Genomic DNA, 14,128 nt, shown 5'->3' with positions numbered 1-14,128 from the left:
CCTCGAGATGCACCGTTTAGGAAAATCAGAAACTAAACCAAATCCTAAGATTTAAAAAAAAAAACGTCTTTCCCAGAGACGATGCGACCCCAATGTTGCCTGAAAATGTATTTCACATTTCACCGTTGAAACAATTCAGGGTTTGTCTAACAGGCAACTTCTTCTGTCCAATAACAGCCTCTTCTCTGGTTCAGCAGTTGAATTAAACGCTTTATATCGATGCAACACAACAGACCGACAACGGCTTCCACATTATTTGCAGATAGGCCGATACCAACGTTCAACCAATCCAACGGTGCATCACAACTTGCAACACACCTGTGTCGTTTGCAGACATGCTCATATTACTTTGGAGTAAACATGCAGCACGGCAAATTATAACAAATAGCCAAGCAGGCTTATGGCCATTTTTTCCCTCCAAAATTTGCAGGTTGAGTTTGAGTAGAACACCCTAACTAAATTAAAGTGCAGTGGGTTAACTTCTCAGGTTGGAAAATCCCCTAAAATCAAAGCCCTGTTAAATGCTGGCATACTTCGGAAGTTTGGAAAGGTGTAGCTGTTGTTGTTAAATTAGGTTTTGAAGAAATCTTTTTCATATTGCGTTAAACTAGGCGTGGTTTGAGGTTACATTTTTAACACAGCAGCAACACAAAACAATTTTGGATAGGATGTCCTATGACTAAACTAAATTACAATATTTATTCCGGATGATGCACACTGGTATTTACTAGGGCACTCAGGTGAGGAGTAAAAATAAACGAGAGCTATAACACTACCTGTTTGGATACCATGGCAACAGGAATATTAGTGTGGAGCACCAAATATTGGTTGATTTGTTATTTTCAAGCAACCACCTGCACTCGGTCTAATTGCACAAATACATACGCAACAAAAACATGTTTAAAGAAAGGCGGTATCAAACATTTTGGCAACTTAACCTTTACTAAAAAAAACAAGGAAATCAACAAACACATGCACGTATCCACATGCCAAATAGGCTGCATGTATGCAGCATGGAGGCCGAACTCTTAGTAAGTATCTGGCAACTGACAGCTCTGATCCCTTAGCCTGGGTAAGCAGAAACATCATGTACACACACACACACACGCGAACAAACACACACACACACACACACATTCAAACACACAAGCTCCAACCTACTCCCACTCTGCAGTCATTGATTTTTCCCAACTCAATACTGCACAGCACCAGCCTGTTCTGCTGACTGCACAAGCTGGACAGCGAGAGGAGAGGAAGAGGAAGGGAGGGGGAGGGGGAGGAGGGGAGGTGGAGGAGGGGAAGGGGAAGGGGGAGGTTTGTGATACGGATGCTGCTGTGGCTCTGCTATTTCAACACGCTCATCATTAGAGGGTGAATGATGAAGGGGCCATGGATCAGGCATGAGGAGGAGTTGAGGGACAGTTGGAGTAAGGGTGTGCGAGCGTGTGTGGAGGGGGTGGGGTGTATAAGAGGGAGCTCAGAGGGAGCAGTATTAAAAGCACGACAATTAAAGCGGCTGATAACACGAGTACACACAACAACACGGCGTTTTTCTACATGCAGGAAAAAAAAAGGGGGGAGCTATGTGAGCTGTGTTGTGGAGAGAAGCAGAGAGCTGCAGCTATTTTCTGTGGAGCTCCAAGCTCCTCTCTGTGGCAGCCATTTTGTGTTTTTCACAGCACTGCCTAACATGGAACTTCAGAGCTAAGAGAAAGCTGCAGAACAGTGTTTGTAATGTTGTCAGCCGGAAGAGAGGCAAAAAAATTCAAGGTTTGAACGACGTCTGGAGTAAATAGTTCAGTTTAAATCCTTTAAAAAAAAAAAATGCAGTTATTTGTTATATTTGTACAAAAAAAAAAGGCAGAAAGTCTTTACTATTCCTATTATTCCCATATTCTCCACTCTCACTGTGAGTGTGCTGTCTCTGAGTCATCTGCCCCGCTCTCCTCTAATGTATTCCATTTGCAGATTACTTCACTGAATCAATCAACCCCGACCAGAGCCATTAGTCTGCCAAGCCAGCCGATTTCTTTTTCTTCTTCTTCTTCTCTCTTTTTTTTTTTTGCGTAGGTTATGAGAAACAGACAGAAGAAGAAGCGACTCCAGATAATGAAACGTATCTGGATTGTGTGACCCTGGCTGATAGTGTAACTAGATCTGCTGGTAGTGGTGGTAAGAGGGGAGGGCAGGGTGAGGAGGAGAGGCGAGGCGGGGTGCAGAGTTCATCCCTCAGTCACACACTCTCCCTGACCCAGTCTTCTGTCATTCTCATACCTCAGGGTTTCACCGACCGCCGCCGAGTTGGCAGGCTTCCTCATTCTCAGGCCTCCAGATGCTGAACACAATATACAGGAGGGGGGGGGGGAGGAGGAGGGGAAAAAAAAAAAAGAAAAGGGAAAAAAGCTCACTCACTCACTCACTCACTCCAGACACATGCTCACACATCCTTCTGTGGTGAGGTGATAGCTCAGGAGTAAAAAAAAAAAAAAAAAAAAAAAAAGGGGGGGGGGGGGGAGAGGAGGAGGAAGAAAAATAGTTGCATCTCAAGGGCTGCCATGGTTACTGTGATCCACGTGGGTGACACATTAGAGCTGACACAGTCTCCCTCCCTCCCCCCATGTAGCTGCCATCCCTCTGTCTGTCTCTCTCTCCCTCTCTCTCTCTCTCTCTCTAGGCAGCCTCCCTGTGAGCCTGGCAGGGTCACGGTGCAGTCAGCTTCTACAAAAGAAGCAGCCTGTCATTGTTACAGGAAACGCAGACGCACCAAAGCCGGGTTCCTCCCCCCTTACTCCCTTCCACCCCACCCCACCCCCCGCTCCCGCTCCACCACTGCTTTAATTACAGCCTACGGTTCCTTTACGCTGAGGATGCCTGGGAGACAAGAAGAGTGGACATACACAAAACAAGCAGACCTTGAACTTCCTCGCCGTCTTTTTTCCGATCCCCCTCGTGTTTATGTTTATACGCCGTCGATCTCGTCAGTGAGAACACTTCAGCGCTGCGCTTTTAACACTCATTCATTCAGGGCAAAGTGGGCTTTTGATATCTGAAACAGGGTCATGGGAAAAGTCATCTCTTCCCTTTTAAAGCTTAAGATCAAGTGAAATTTTTCTCTGCACATTTTCTAAAAGGGGGTCTTCTATTCTCGTTCTCTCAGCTCAGCCTCTGACTGCGGTTTCTCTGTCGCACATCATCTGCAGGCGACAATCAAAGTGCTTCTATCCGCATGCACAGATGACAGACAGTCTTCAGCTGTTCAGTCAAACCAAAATCTTGCCTGTCAAGTCTCTAAAACCACCTGTTCTGACTCCAGTTTCATGAGACTGAAGCATGTTCAGGTGTTAGATAAAAATACAGACAGGTGGGAGTTCCTGCTCTCTCAATCACCCTCCTACAGCGTCCCACCTGCATCCTGAAGCTACAAGGAGCTTCTTGGAAGTCCACAGAAGGCCTAGAAAGAGGCAGCTACAGCCCCAGCTCCAGGTTTGCAGGGCTGAGCTCAACCATAAGGGGGCACTCCCATCCCACTATGAGGGAAGAACTGGAGAGAGGAGGAGAAGCAAGCAGGCCCCTGCTTCATACAGCAGCAGCAGCCATTACAGGGTTTCAAATACAGCACAGGCTGACGAAAAAACTCTCTATACACGGTCAGAGTCACGTATAGGTGCACCGAACAACTCTGACCAAATCCACATGATGACGCAGAGTTCGACTGTTGAGGTGATTGTTAAAAAAAACAAAAAACCACTCAGTCGATGAAATTCAAACGTGTCGGTTCTGTTGTTTCATTTCTCCAAGATGTAGGCAACAATGTCGTCGTCACGCTGGGTGACACCGTGCTCTGAGCCTGGGATCACCCTCCTGGGGTTGGATATCTTGTCTGGAGTATCAGTGCCACAGACACAATGTCTACTACCTCCAGCTCCCCAGAGATCACCATTACACTGCTGCTTTATCACCCGCAGCCACGTGGGGAGGATAATAACACGGCCCAAAAAAAAAAAAAAAAAAGAAAAAAGTACAAGATGAAGGAGTGAACCAGCAGAAAACCAGTCTCATTCTGCTGAAGCATAAAAAATACATTACATTTGACGCTGATCAATACTGCTCTGCTTTAACATTCCTGTGGGTTTGTAGTCCTTAAAGAAAATAAAGGCCAACTATGAATCTTAATCAATGAGTAGGGAGTTCTTTTTTAAACGCTCCACATTTGCCTAATTGAGTTTCTCTCTGTGGGGTGAGGGGGGGGGGACAAAAAGGGGGTGTGTGAGGCACACAAACACTGCTGCAGTCTGTGTGTAGATAGTTGAAGGGAGGCGGTGGAGGGGGGGGGGGGGTCGGTCTGATTGCTGTGAATAATGGGGAGATGGTGTGTGCGTGGGGGGCCTTTTGTAGAGATCACAATAGTAGCAGGGAGTCCCAAGGCAGCACACAGATGCCCGAGTAAGACAGGCAGCTGCCCAGCCCGAGGTGAGGGGTGCTGGGATACAGAGGGCGAGAGGGCTGGAGGGGCCTCGGGGTGAGGTGGAGGGAGGGAGGGGGACTCCAGACCGCTACAGCCAGTCCGCCTGTTCTCCAGAGCAGCAGCGCCCCTCCCCTCCTCCTGTCACACTCACACACACATAAAGCAGGTCTAGAGGGCGCTACCAAAGCAAGCAGCAGAGAATTAACAGGGGAGAGGAGGGAGAAATAATATAGAGTTTATTTCATAGAGTGAGAGTTAATTTCATTGCGGGGCCGGTTTCATCCATCCAGGCTCAGCAGCTTGTTCCAGCGAGAGCGGGAGAGCACAGACAGTGCTGCAGTCAGCCACAGTCTTTGTGCTGCAAAACTAGCTCAGCCCAGCAGAAATGGAGGCAGAGGGGAGGGGCATGGGAGAGTGTGAGAGTGTGTGAGCGAGTGGAGAGAGCGAAAAAGGGAGAGGGAGAGTGCTCTGTATGTGCGTGTGTGTGCGAGTGTGTGTGAGCTCACAAGAGCAAAAACAGGGCTCAGGGTTTGAGCAGAGCTGAGAAACAATTCACTGAAGCAAACGCAAAACAACACACTTTGTCAGCAGATTGAATTTTCTCAAGTACATTAATTAAAAATCACATAGAGGGGAAAGAAAAAGGGTGAGAGCAAGAGGGAGCGGGGGAGAGAAACAGACGAGCTCAGAGGAGGGAGAAGGGTAGGGGAGGGTGAGAGCGAGAGCGAGTGAGAGGCACCCTGGAATCTGAATAAGACATGTCTACACAGGAAGCAAGGGCCCCAGAATAGCAACAGGAAACCGGCCCCGGACTCTGAATACCATCAGCGTCAGAGCCTCGCAAAACAAGGCTGTGCTGCACAGCGTTATGAAAGCTGATTTACTGAGAGAGGAGAGAGAGCGAGGAAGGGAAGAAGAGGAGGTTGAGGAGGAGGAGGGGGGAGGAGGGCACAAGAGCGAAAGAGAATTCAGATAGAAAGAGGAACGGGAGACTAAAATATATATAAAAAAACAGAGAGAAGGAGAGAAATGCAGCAAAAAACAGTGTAATATTTAAAAAGGCAAGGAGGGGGTTGGGTTGGGTAGAGGAAAAAAAAAAAAAAAAAGTGGGCCGGCCTTGTCAGGCTGATTGCTCCAGAGCTATGTCGCAAAAACAAGCTTAGCTGCAGGAGGAGAGCAGAGCGGGGCTGGGCTGAGCAGGGAGCGAGGATTGCAGGAGGGGGGTACTCATAGTTGATCGGCACCAGGGCTGAAGGATCCCTCAGTTCCAGATCAGGAGGCTTGGTACATAGCATTAAAGGTCATTAAAAGGAGGGGGGTGTTGTTGTAATGTGGGTGGTCCCTGAGCTGGATGAGATTGAATTCATACAAAGGGTGGGGTCTAATAGGAAGCAACGTTGTGGTAGATTTAAAGGTGGAAAACTAGGACCAAAGAAAAAAACATGGGAGAATAGTTTATGACTTAAATCATTACTAAATACTCCCATTAGAGGCCACTTACCTACCACTAATTATACTAAAGAATTTTAAGTATGATAAATAAAAGATCTCAAATCTACTCCATCACAGCATTGTTAACGGGCAAATATGCAGAAATGAAGTCAAGCCTTAGCCCTCCCTTCAAGATAAAAGCCCTCCAGATGAAACCCTTATTATTTGGAAAAGCCAAGGGGAAACAGGAGGAGTGCAAAAACAAACTCAAGCTCGAGTGTGTGACCAACATGTGACCTTCCTCTCGAGGCTGGAGCACATTCAAACACATCAGAAAAGAGGAGCATCACAACCGGTGGGCGGTCCTGAGTGGGATTAGGCCCACGGCGGAGAAAGGGGTGTACAAAAGATGTGGGAGCGAACAAGGAGATTTTAAGGAAGAGAAAAGAGAAGGTGGCAGGGAGGGAGGGGAAAGTGGTGGTCCGGTGGTTATTCTCATGAGTTGACATGGAGAGGAAATGTCACTTCCAGACACTTTCAAAGCCAGACAGTGACAGCTAAGCCTGTAAAGGGTCTGCTGGGAACACAATGGAGTAGGTGGGCTCACTGTAGAAATATATATGACCTCCTGCTGGGACCTTATTTTTAAAATTAAGGAAAACTTTTAGATCCCCAAATAAAGATGCTGGATATTAATCTGCATCCTTTTCTCAAATGAAAGCCTAAATTCTAACTGAGTGCCCGCTAACAAAATGCTCCTCACAACGCAAAACTGTCACTGTCATGACTTAACATAATGTAAAAAAGGACGTCAGATGAGTCTGACTCTGTAGCAACAGATTTTTTTTGCCTTAGTATATCTGTGCCAGGTGTAATTGGGACATATTTGCAGTATCAAACAAACGAGTGGTCAAGCTCAATCAGTGAGGCAGAAAACCCCATTAAGCAACGTCAGTACATAAGCCAAGATAACACCGGCAGCCAACGGGAAATATTCCTGAACAGTTCCCCTGCTGCGGTCACGCATCAGCTCACCCGATTTCAGTCTGAAACTTTACTACTGGATGGCAGGGGGAAAAAAAAAAACAGGTAAAGTCAGGGGAGGGGGGATTTCTTAAGTTTGTGTTCACACGTGCAGCTCAACCCAAAGGAAAGGAGTTTTTTGCATGACTAAAAACTCCATCGGGCGGTTGTATACAAATAGCTGAGCAGCACTAGGGATGGGGGTTGATCATTTTTATTGATTTTTATTTAATGATATTGATAACCTTATGAATACCGTAATGATCCGAGTCTTTATCCATACCACTTTTGATCATTTCTTATTTTTAGGACAACAATGGTTTTAGCAGTAGTAAATGTATTTTATATCGCTACAGAATAAATCTCTACATAAATATTTATTTATTCAAGGTTCTTGCTGAAAATAAAATATTCTTTGTTACATTTTAACACTTCATACTGATGTGATTTTAATCTTTGTGTAATATTCATTGTACTGACCCAACCTGAAAAACATCATAATGTTTCCTTGTGTTACTTTGTTTAGCTAGCCACCTAGCTTTTATCCTGCTCGTTTCAACATTGGATGACTTGCTACAAAGTTTGGGTGTGCTCACCGCGGCTGCTTTGAGTGGAGGAGGAGGATGACTGTCCTGCAGCAGCAGCCAGAGATGACAGAGGTTTTTTTTTTTTCAACCTGACAATCAAAGGTGCTGCCTTTTGGTTCCACTTGATTCACAGTGCTGAAGTGTTTGCTGTCTGGCAATTCAATTTGATTTAAAAAAAAAAAAAAAAAAAAAACCTCAATTAGACAATCGATGTATGTTTGTGAAACAGTGATTGGATTCAAATGACACACTTGGGTTACAGGACTCAGGAGACTCAACAGCAGTATCCATAAGATCTAATGTTTTTCATTTTTAGGTTTAAAAAATGCAGAATCAGGTTTCGATCCCCATCTCTACATCGCACGTAAAGCACTAGTTTGGTCATAGAGGGGTTAATTTAGTATGCACTTGTCTTACTTGTGAGGGTGACAAATTAAATAAATAATGTTAAAATTTAAAATAGAGAGCCTTCTGTTCAGGAAGTAACACACTGACTGCAGTAAAGTTGTTTAATGCAGAGATAACATCATCAATATACAGATAAAAGCAGGCAAATAAAAAAGACCTATAAGCAGCTCGAGACATGCACACTTCTTTTTTGGAATGGATTCTTTAGATGATGTATTATCAACATCATGTCAGTTTGCAGGAAACTCGGAAAAGCGGCACGCATCCGTCTTTCTCATGTTGACTTGAATCCAACGTCTATGATTTCTACCAAGCAGCACATATATCTCTCTATTCCTGTCCACTCACTTACTCTAGAATTATTTACACCATGCCAAAAAAAAAGTGCTCTCCCTTTTAATCTGACCTCACATTTTGACTTTTACTGCCACCAAAATGTTCACATTTTTCAAACTCAACTCGTCAAATCTCTAAAGTCAGTTTTATACAAGAATTTAGCGTCTCAAGGCCAAATTTTAAATCAACCTGGTGACACTTCTTTGACGTCATAAGGTTTGGTTTTCAATTTGTGAATGCCCATCAGAGAGCCCGTCAAAAGACATTCTCTCATTAGCCCTAAAGTACTCGTCATGAAGAGCTCCTTTCATTAGATACTACAGATGCGTGTAGTTAATAACGTTACACATTTGATATGGAAATTCCAAATAAATCTCTTTCATTACCATTTCTTATCTCTTTCCTTTTCTAAAGGGAAATGACATTTATGTTATTAGGTCACAGGAAATATTTGAAAACCACAAAGGCAACTACTCTCCAGCTTGTGTGTTGCTTATTGTGCTGTACTCACTGCAAGTCGTTTTAGATTCTCATCCGCTACATGACTACACTGTTCAAGTGTAAGGATATTTCTATGAAGACAACATCAGTTGCAGGAAACCGTCAGTGTTGTTAATACTCAACAGTTAAACTGTGCATGTATGTCCTGGAGCCAGGAACCAGCTCAACCTGCTCAGCTAGTTCCACCATGGCTGCCTGTGTTTTCCCTCCCTGCTTCCTCCTCCTCCTCCTCCTCCTCCTCCTCCTCTATCCACAGCCCTGTTTCTCAATCTGACTGTTGCTTTCCTACCTGCACCTTCCAGCAGGCGCTGAGCCTCCTGTACTCCTTTATTCCCACCTCAACAGCGGCCTAACAGACGCTGGGCTTTTCGCACCTGGCTCAAACAGACCCATCTGTGCTCTGGATGAGGTGATGTCTGGTTGGCTCTGTGTGAAAGCTACTAAAGTAGCTAAATAGTGCTTACCTCTCAGCCGCCGTTGGATCGGGATTCAAACGCGTTCCGAGCCAGATTAAGACAAAGGCGCCTGTGCAAATCTCCGCACGTTCTTAACAAAATAAAAAACCTTAACGTCAAATTAAACCTGACGAGCTGTATTCTGCGCTCAGTATTTTGTCGGCTGGATTATGATTTTAAGAATATACCTCTCTGCTTAACATGAAACTTGAGTTCAGATCAGAATACCCAACACCCCCCCCTTCTTCTTAGCGGAGGTGCACAACAGGTACAGGTATGAACACCTCCCTGAATCCGTCTCAGAAGAGACTGCATCTACCCTGCTTTTAAACGATACAAGTGCATATTTGTGCATCACTTGCTTTCTGTTTATACAATGAGCATGGAGATAAGTTAAACCTCGTTTTCATGGTGATGGACTTTTTCCACACCGTCAATTTAACATCTGTGTTACAGTACCAAAAGTAGCAAAATTTGATATGCTATTAAAACAATGTGCGCAACAACTTAGCCTGATTAGATAAATAAAAGATAAATAGAACTTTACCAATTGCGGGGGAAAAAAACACTAATGGGCGAACCAAATCGGACCAAAAAGTTCTGGAGGGTTGATATCTGTCAAATGAGTAAAAACATTTCCATCATTACTAATATGGCTTTTCAACAACGACTTCTAACACACCTGCATGCAAATTTGGCTTCTGCACGTCCTCATTTTGTTCATCTGAGTTTTTTTTTTTTTTTGACCCCTCAGGGAAAATGCACCAACAACCATTACGACGTCTACATTTTGTGTTTAAAGCCCGATCAGACTTCTCGAGTTTCTGTGTGTTACATGATCATTATGAATGAATGATAGCACCCTGTAAGTGAGTGTTTGCATCAGCTTTTCAGAACATCTGCATACAAACTGTCCGTCTGTTATCTGTCTATAAAAATTTAAAAAAAGCACACCAACCTGGAGTTTTCAAACTGAAGCAGGGTCAGACGCATCTCAACAAGTCTGAGTTATAGGGGCTCCAAAGGCTTGAGCACAGATAGTTTTTATTTAAAGCTTTTCAGCTTGTAAGTCTTTTGTCTCCTCTGAATTTGAGGGAAGTATGTGGCCAAGCGACCAGTGCAAACTTTGGCATCGAATGCCAACTTTTGATGACTCAGGTAATTCTATACAGGAGGTACTACAGCACAGGAATGATGCTCTGACAATGAACCATGCTGCTACTTCAGAGAACACAAAGTTATATTTAATCCCATAAACATGGTTTACTCTTAACATACATATAAAACTGTTTGTGCCATGCAAGTTTGGTAATTCAACTTCCTGTATTACCAGGTGCCACCAATAGCACTGGTGCATGCATATCTACACATAACACCTGTTAGATTGAAGTCGGCTGTTTTAAAAGAACACTCTCATCCAGCATGGTCCAATCTGCACAAAAATGTCATGTAGACTTCCCACAGGGGTGCAGAGGGGAAGAAAAGGAAGGAGGAGTAGAAAGTTACTCTAATCTCGACCTTAACAGGATTACAGGCTGGCACAACCAATCACAAAGCACCGATAGGGAATCCCCTACAAGTCTGAGGGAAATAAATAAAAATAGACCTGGCCTGGCCTGCTCGGCCAATGGTGGAGCCCGCAGAGAGATGTATAAATAAATAAGAGAAATAAATAAAAGAGGAGGGAAACACATCCTGAGGGCATCCCCCTACTGGCATAGACAGCGCTACCTCTCATCCCTCCACCTCCCTCTCAGCGTCTCCCACTCCAGCCAATCACTCACACTATTTGAAGTTATTTGCTTGCACTCCCCTTAATCCCCCCCCCCCCCCCCCCCCCCCCTTCACCCTCCCCTCGCTGCCGACTTCGCTCTCTCACTTTCATTCTCTCTCATTAATGATCTCATTTCTCACTCTCCTTCCCTGAGGCCCAGAATGAGGTTAGCTCCGCAGTCTGACCTATAAACAGTGCCATGGAAACTGCAACGTGTTACAGAGAGACACCTCTTTAACTGGAAGATGGGGGGGGGTGAGGAGAGGAGAGGTGGTGGTGGTGGTGGGGGGGGAGGGGGGTTCTCTCACCTTTATCTTAGCCAGAGGGCTACCAGGAGCCCGATTTGCTTCACTTTCAACAATCCTCTTCCTGGCAAGAAATCTGTTTTTTTTTCTGCCCTCTCAGGGTTTTTTTTTAAAACACATCTGTAGAAACCTGAACTGCTTGAGCTGACGTGAACTCAGTGTTGGCATCAGCAGTTGTTGTGTACTCTGTGTGTGTTGAAGAGGAAATCAAAAGATGGAAGTCGTAACTCTGATTTTTACTCCAGTTTTGTCTGTTACAATTAAAAGTAGAGCCCGACCAATATATCAGAGTGCTGCATCATCTGTTGATGGGCCTTTCACGGATGCATCATCGGCATATAAACTATCCCATATGTGCCAATATGAAAAGTGTTTTTGGATCATTTCCCCTGGCGAGATGACCCAGAAGCAATAGCATTCAAGGAAGAAACGTGAAGAAAAGGCTTATCAGGTAAGGGTTCACAACAGACATGACAATCTATATTAATGTTGAAAACTCTCACATATTTGTGAGCAGCCTTCAGATTATTTTTGTATCAACATCGGTATTGGCTGAATTATTTTTAGTTTTAAAATCAGACTCTAATTAGAAGACAAGCTCACCCACAAATGTCAATCAATACTGTCATTAATATTCTAATACTTGGTCATACACATTGCTGTTTTTGCAAACTAACTTCAGGCTAGAATAAGATGGGTTTTTTTTTCTGAAAATGCAGACTTGTGTCTCACCTAGCAGTCAGCTTTGTTTACAGCTTTCTGTTGACAAGGCTGTGAAATTACTGACTGAGAATCCACCAGAGTCAGCAGTCCAAAGTACTGAATATTGATCCTACTTTTGAGCATGCAATGCTCACGGTAGCTAAAGCTCAGACAAATATGTCCATCACATTCTGTGAAAGATTCAACTTTTTGGTAGCTAATTATTTGCACAGTTGGTTTAAAAATTCAACATGTATTCTACATTTTTTATGTATTTTTACTCACAGAGTGCTCAAGTCAAACTACAAAAACTTAAAGATCAGTAAGCTAAATATCCTGTTCGGATGCCACATGAACTTTAAATCCAATCTAGAATTTGGAACACGAGTTTCTCAAAGACTTCCGACCCTTTAGTCGTCCTTCATCGTAGTTGAAAATTGACATTAGAGTGTGTTACCAGTGTTGTAGGACTCGAAATCAGTCTTGGTCTCAAGAACAGTCTCCAGTCCACTTTTTTAAGGTCTTATCTCGGAATCGAAAGCATTTTTACTCGGTCTTGTCTCGGTCTCAGACTGTGTAGATTCTGGATTTTAAACCAGTAAGTCCAAAACTGACAGGCTATGTTTCCATTACTGCCCTGAGAAGGAAAACGGTCCTTTCTAAAATAAGAAAATAACTCAAATTCATTCAAAACTAGATTTTTTCATCCTCTGGTTATGGCCGCAACCTTCCCGGTGTTATGGTCTAAGTAAGTGACACGCTCCCTGAACACAAGATGATGATTTTTTAAATTGATATTTATGGTCTTGGTCTTGACTCGGTCTCGCCCTGCCGTGGTCTTGGTCTTGTCTCGGTCTTAGAGCACTCTGGTCTAGGGGATGTCTTGGTCTTGTTTAGTGTGGTCTTGACTACAACACTACTTACAATTTAAGTTTCTTTCAAACTAAGCCGTTTTAAGTCCAAGCCTGGGAGAGGTTTGCCTTCAATATGTAAGAAATAGTTTGAATGAACAGATTAAGACCAAACATGAAAGAGTACTGCTGGAAAGTATGTTCTAGTCAAATGATCAGCCTCTGCAGACTAAAGGCAAATAGGGTGACTGTAATGACACTTTCAGTTGGACACTCTCTGTTGAAGTGGTTCTTTCACACGCTAGCTGGCTTACATTTGAGAAATTATTGGACCTCCCAAATTCAAATAAATTTAAGTATGCTTTCAATAAAAGAATTACTCGCTGTAGAAGAAATTTCCTGTTGGTAAGTCTACCATAATATATCACAATATGCACAAGTCGGATGTTAAAAGGTAGAGACAGGAGGCTCACCGGCAGACTGGATGGCCGGCCCTGCATGCTGTCTTCCTGACTGCTCTTGTTGGAAGCCATGGGCTGGTTGGAAGGAGGAGCGCTGGACTGGGAGCTGAAGGAATCCTGGGAGAGTTCCTGATTATGAAAACAAGAAGGAGATATTAAAATAGATACCACACATGTAAATAGGTACAACGACACAGATAATACATCATCACTGGACTGGACAAACACAGAACAAAGTGCCATTGGTAATTATGATTTGAATACTGACTGAAGGGCATGTCTGTGAGTGATGGACTGTTAAAAGTGAGCTCTTTGCCTAAGTAGCTCATATTTGGATTTATAATCTTGTTTTCTGCTATTCTTCTGAGGACTCTTCAATTCCCCAATAATCTAACTAATAATGAAGCAACAAGTTAACCCTCAATGCCTTCAAATGTTTATTAAGAACCTCCTTAAGCTGCTTAATAGTTTAAGCAAGAGGAAAATAGAGGCTCAAGGTCATTTCTTTGTGAAGCACCTTCAACGTTTAGTTTTATTTACACTGTAAGGGGGCATGAACTGGAACGGTTATGGATACCTTTGTATTAGCATTGCATCTAAACGCACGTCTACGTCTGTATGAGTGATTTATTTTTAGTAAATAGATAAATATAGAGACATTTTAGTGCTGTCACAACTTGCCTGGGACCCTGTCTGAGGTGATACCTATTAGTACGATCTACAACTTCTACCTATAAACCACAAGAAGAAATGACCCGAGTCGGTTGAGCCATAGTATGCAGTTGAAATGAGGCATATGTGTGCCAAGTGTGTTCTGTGTGGAGACATT

The 14,128-nt window shown here is 43.7% G+C and overlaps 1 protein-coding gene across 3 annotated transcripts in view; it reads right to left on the bottom strand.

Annotated features, from left to right (window-relative positions):
- The window catches only part of arid1ab (AT-rich interactive domain 1Ab), a 65,532-nt gene that overhangs the window by 19,748 nt on the left and 31,656 nt on the right, over positions 1 to 14,128 (bottom strand). For all 3 annotated transcript variants that reach the window (XM_020638018.3, XM_065947837.1, XM_065947838.1), the window contains exon 4: positions 13,312 to 13,428. In XM_020638018.3, coding sequence (XP_020493674.2) covers positions 13,312 to 13,428 — 117 coding nt within the window. The remainder of the gene's footprint in view (positions 1 to 13,311; positions 13,429 to 14,128) is intronic.

The sequence above is a fragment of the Labrus bergylta genome, chromosome 19 (assembly GCF_963930695.1).
Source record: "Labrus bergylta chromosome 19, fLabBer1.1, whole genome shotgun sequence".
In the NCBI taxonomy this organism is placed as follows: domain Eukaryota; kingdom Metazoa; phylum Chordata; class Actinopteri; order Labriformes; family Labridae; genus Labrus; species Labrus bergylta.
This window is presented reverse-complemented; position numbering and strand designations above follow the sequence as displayed.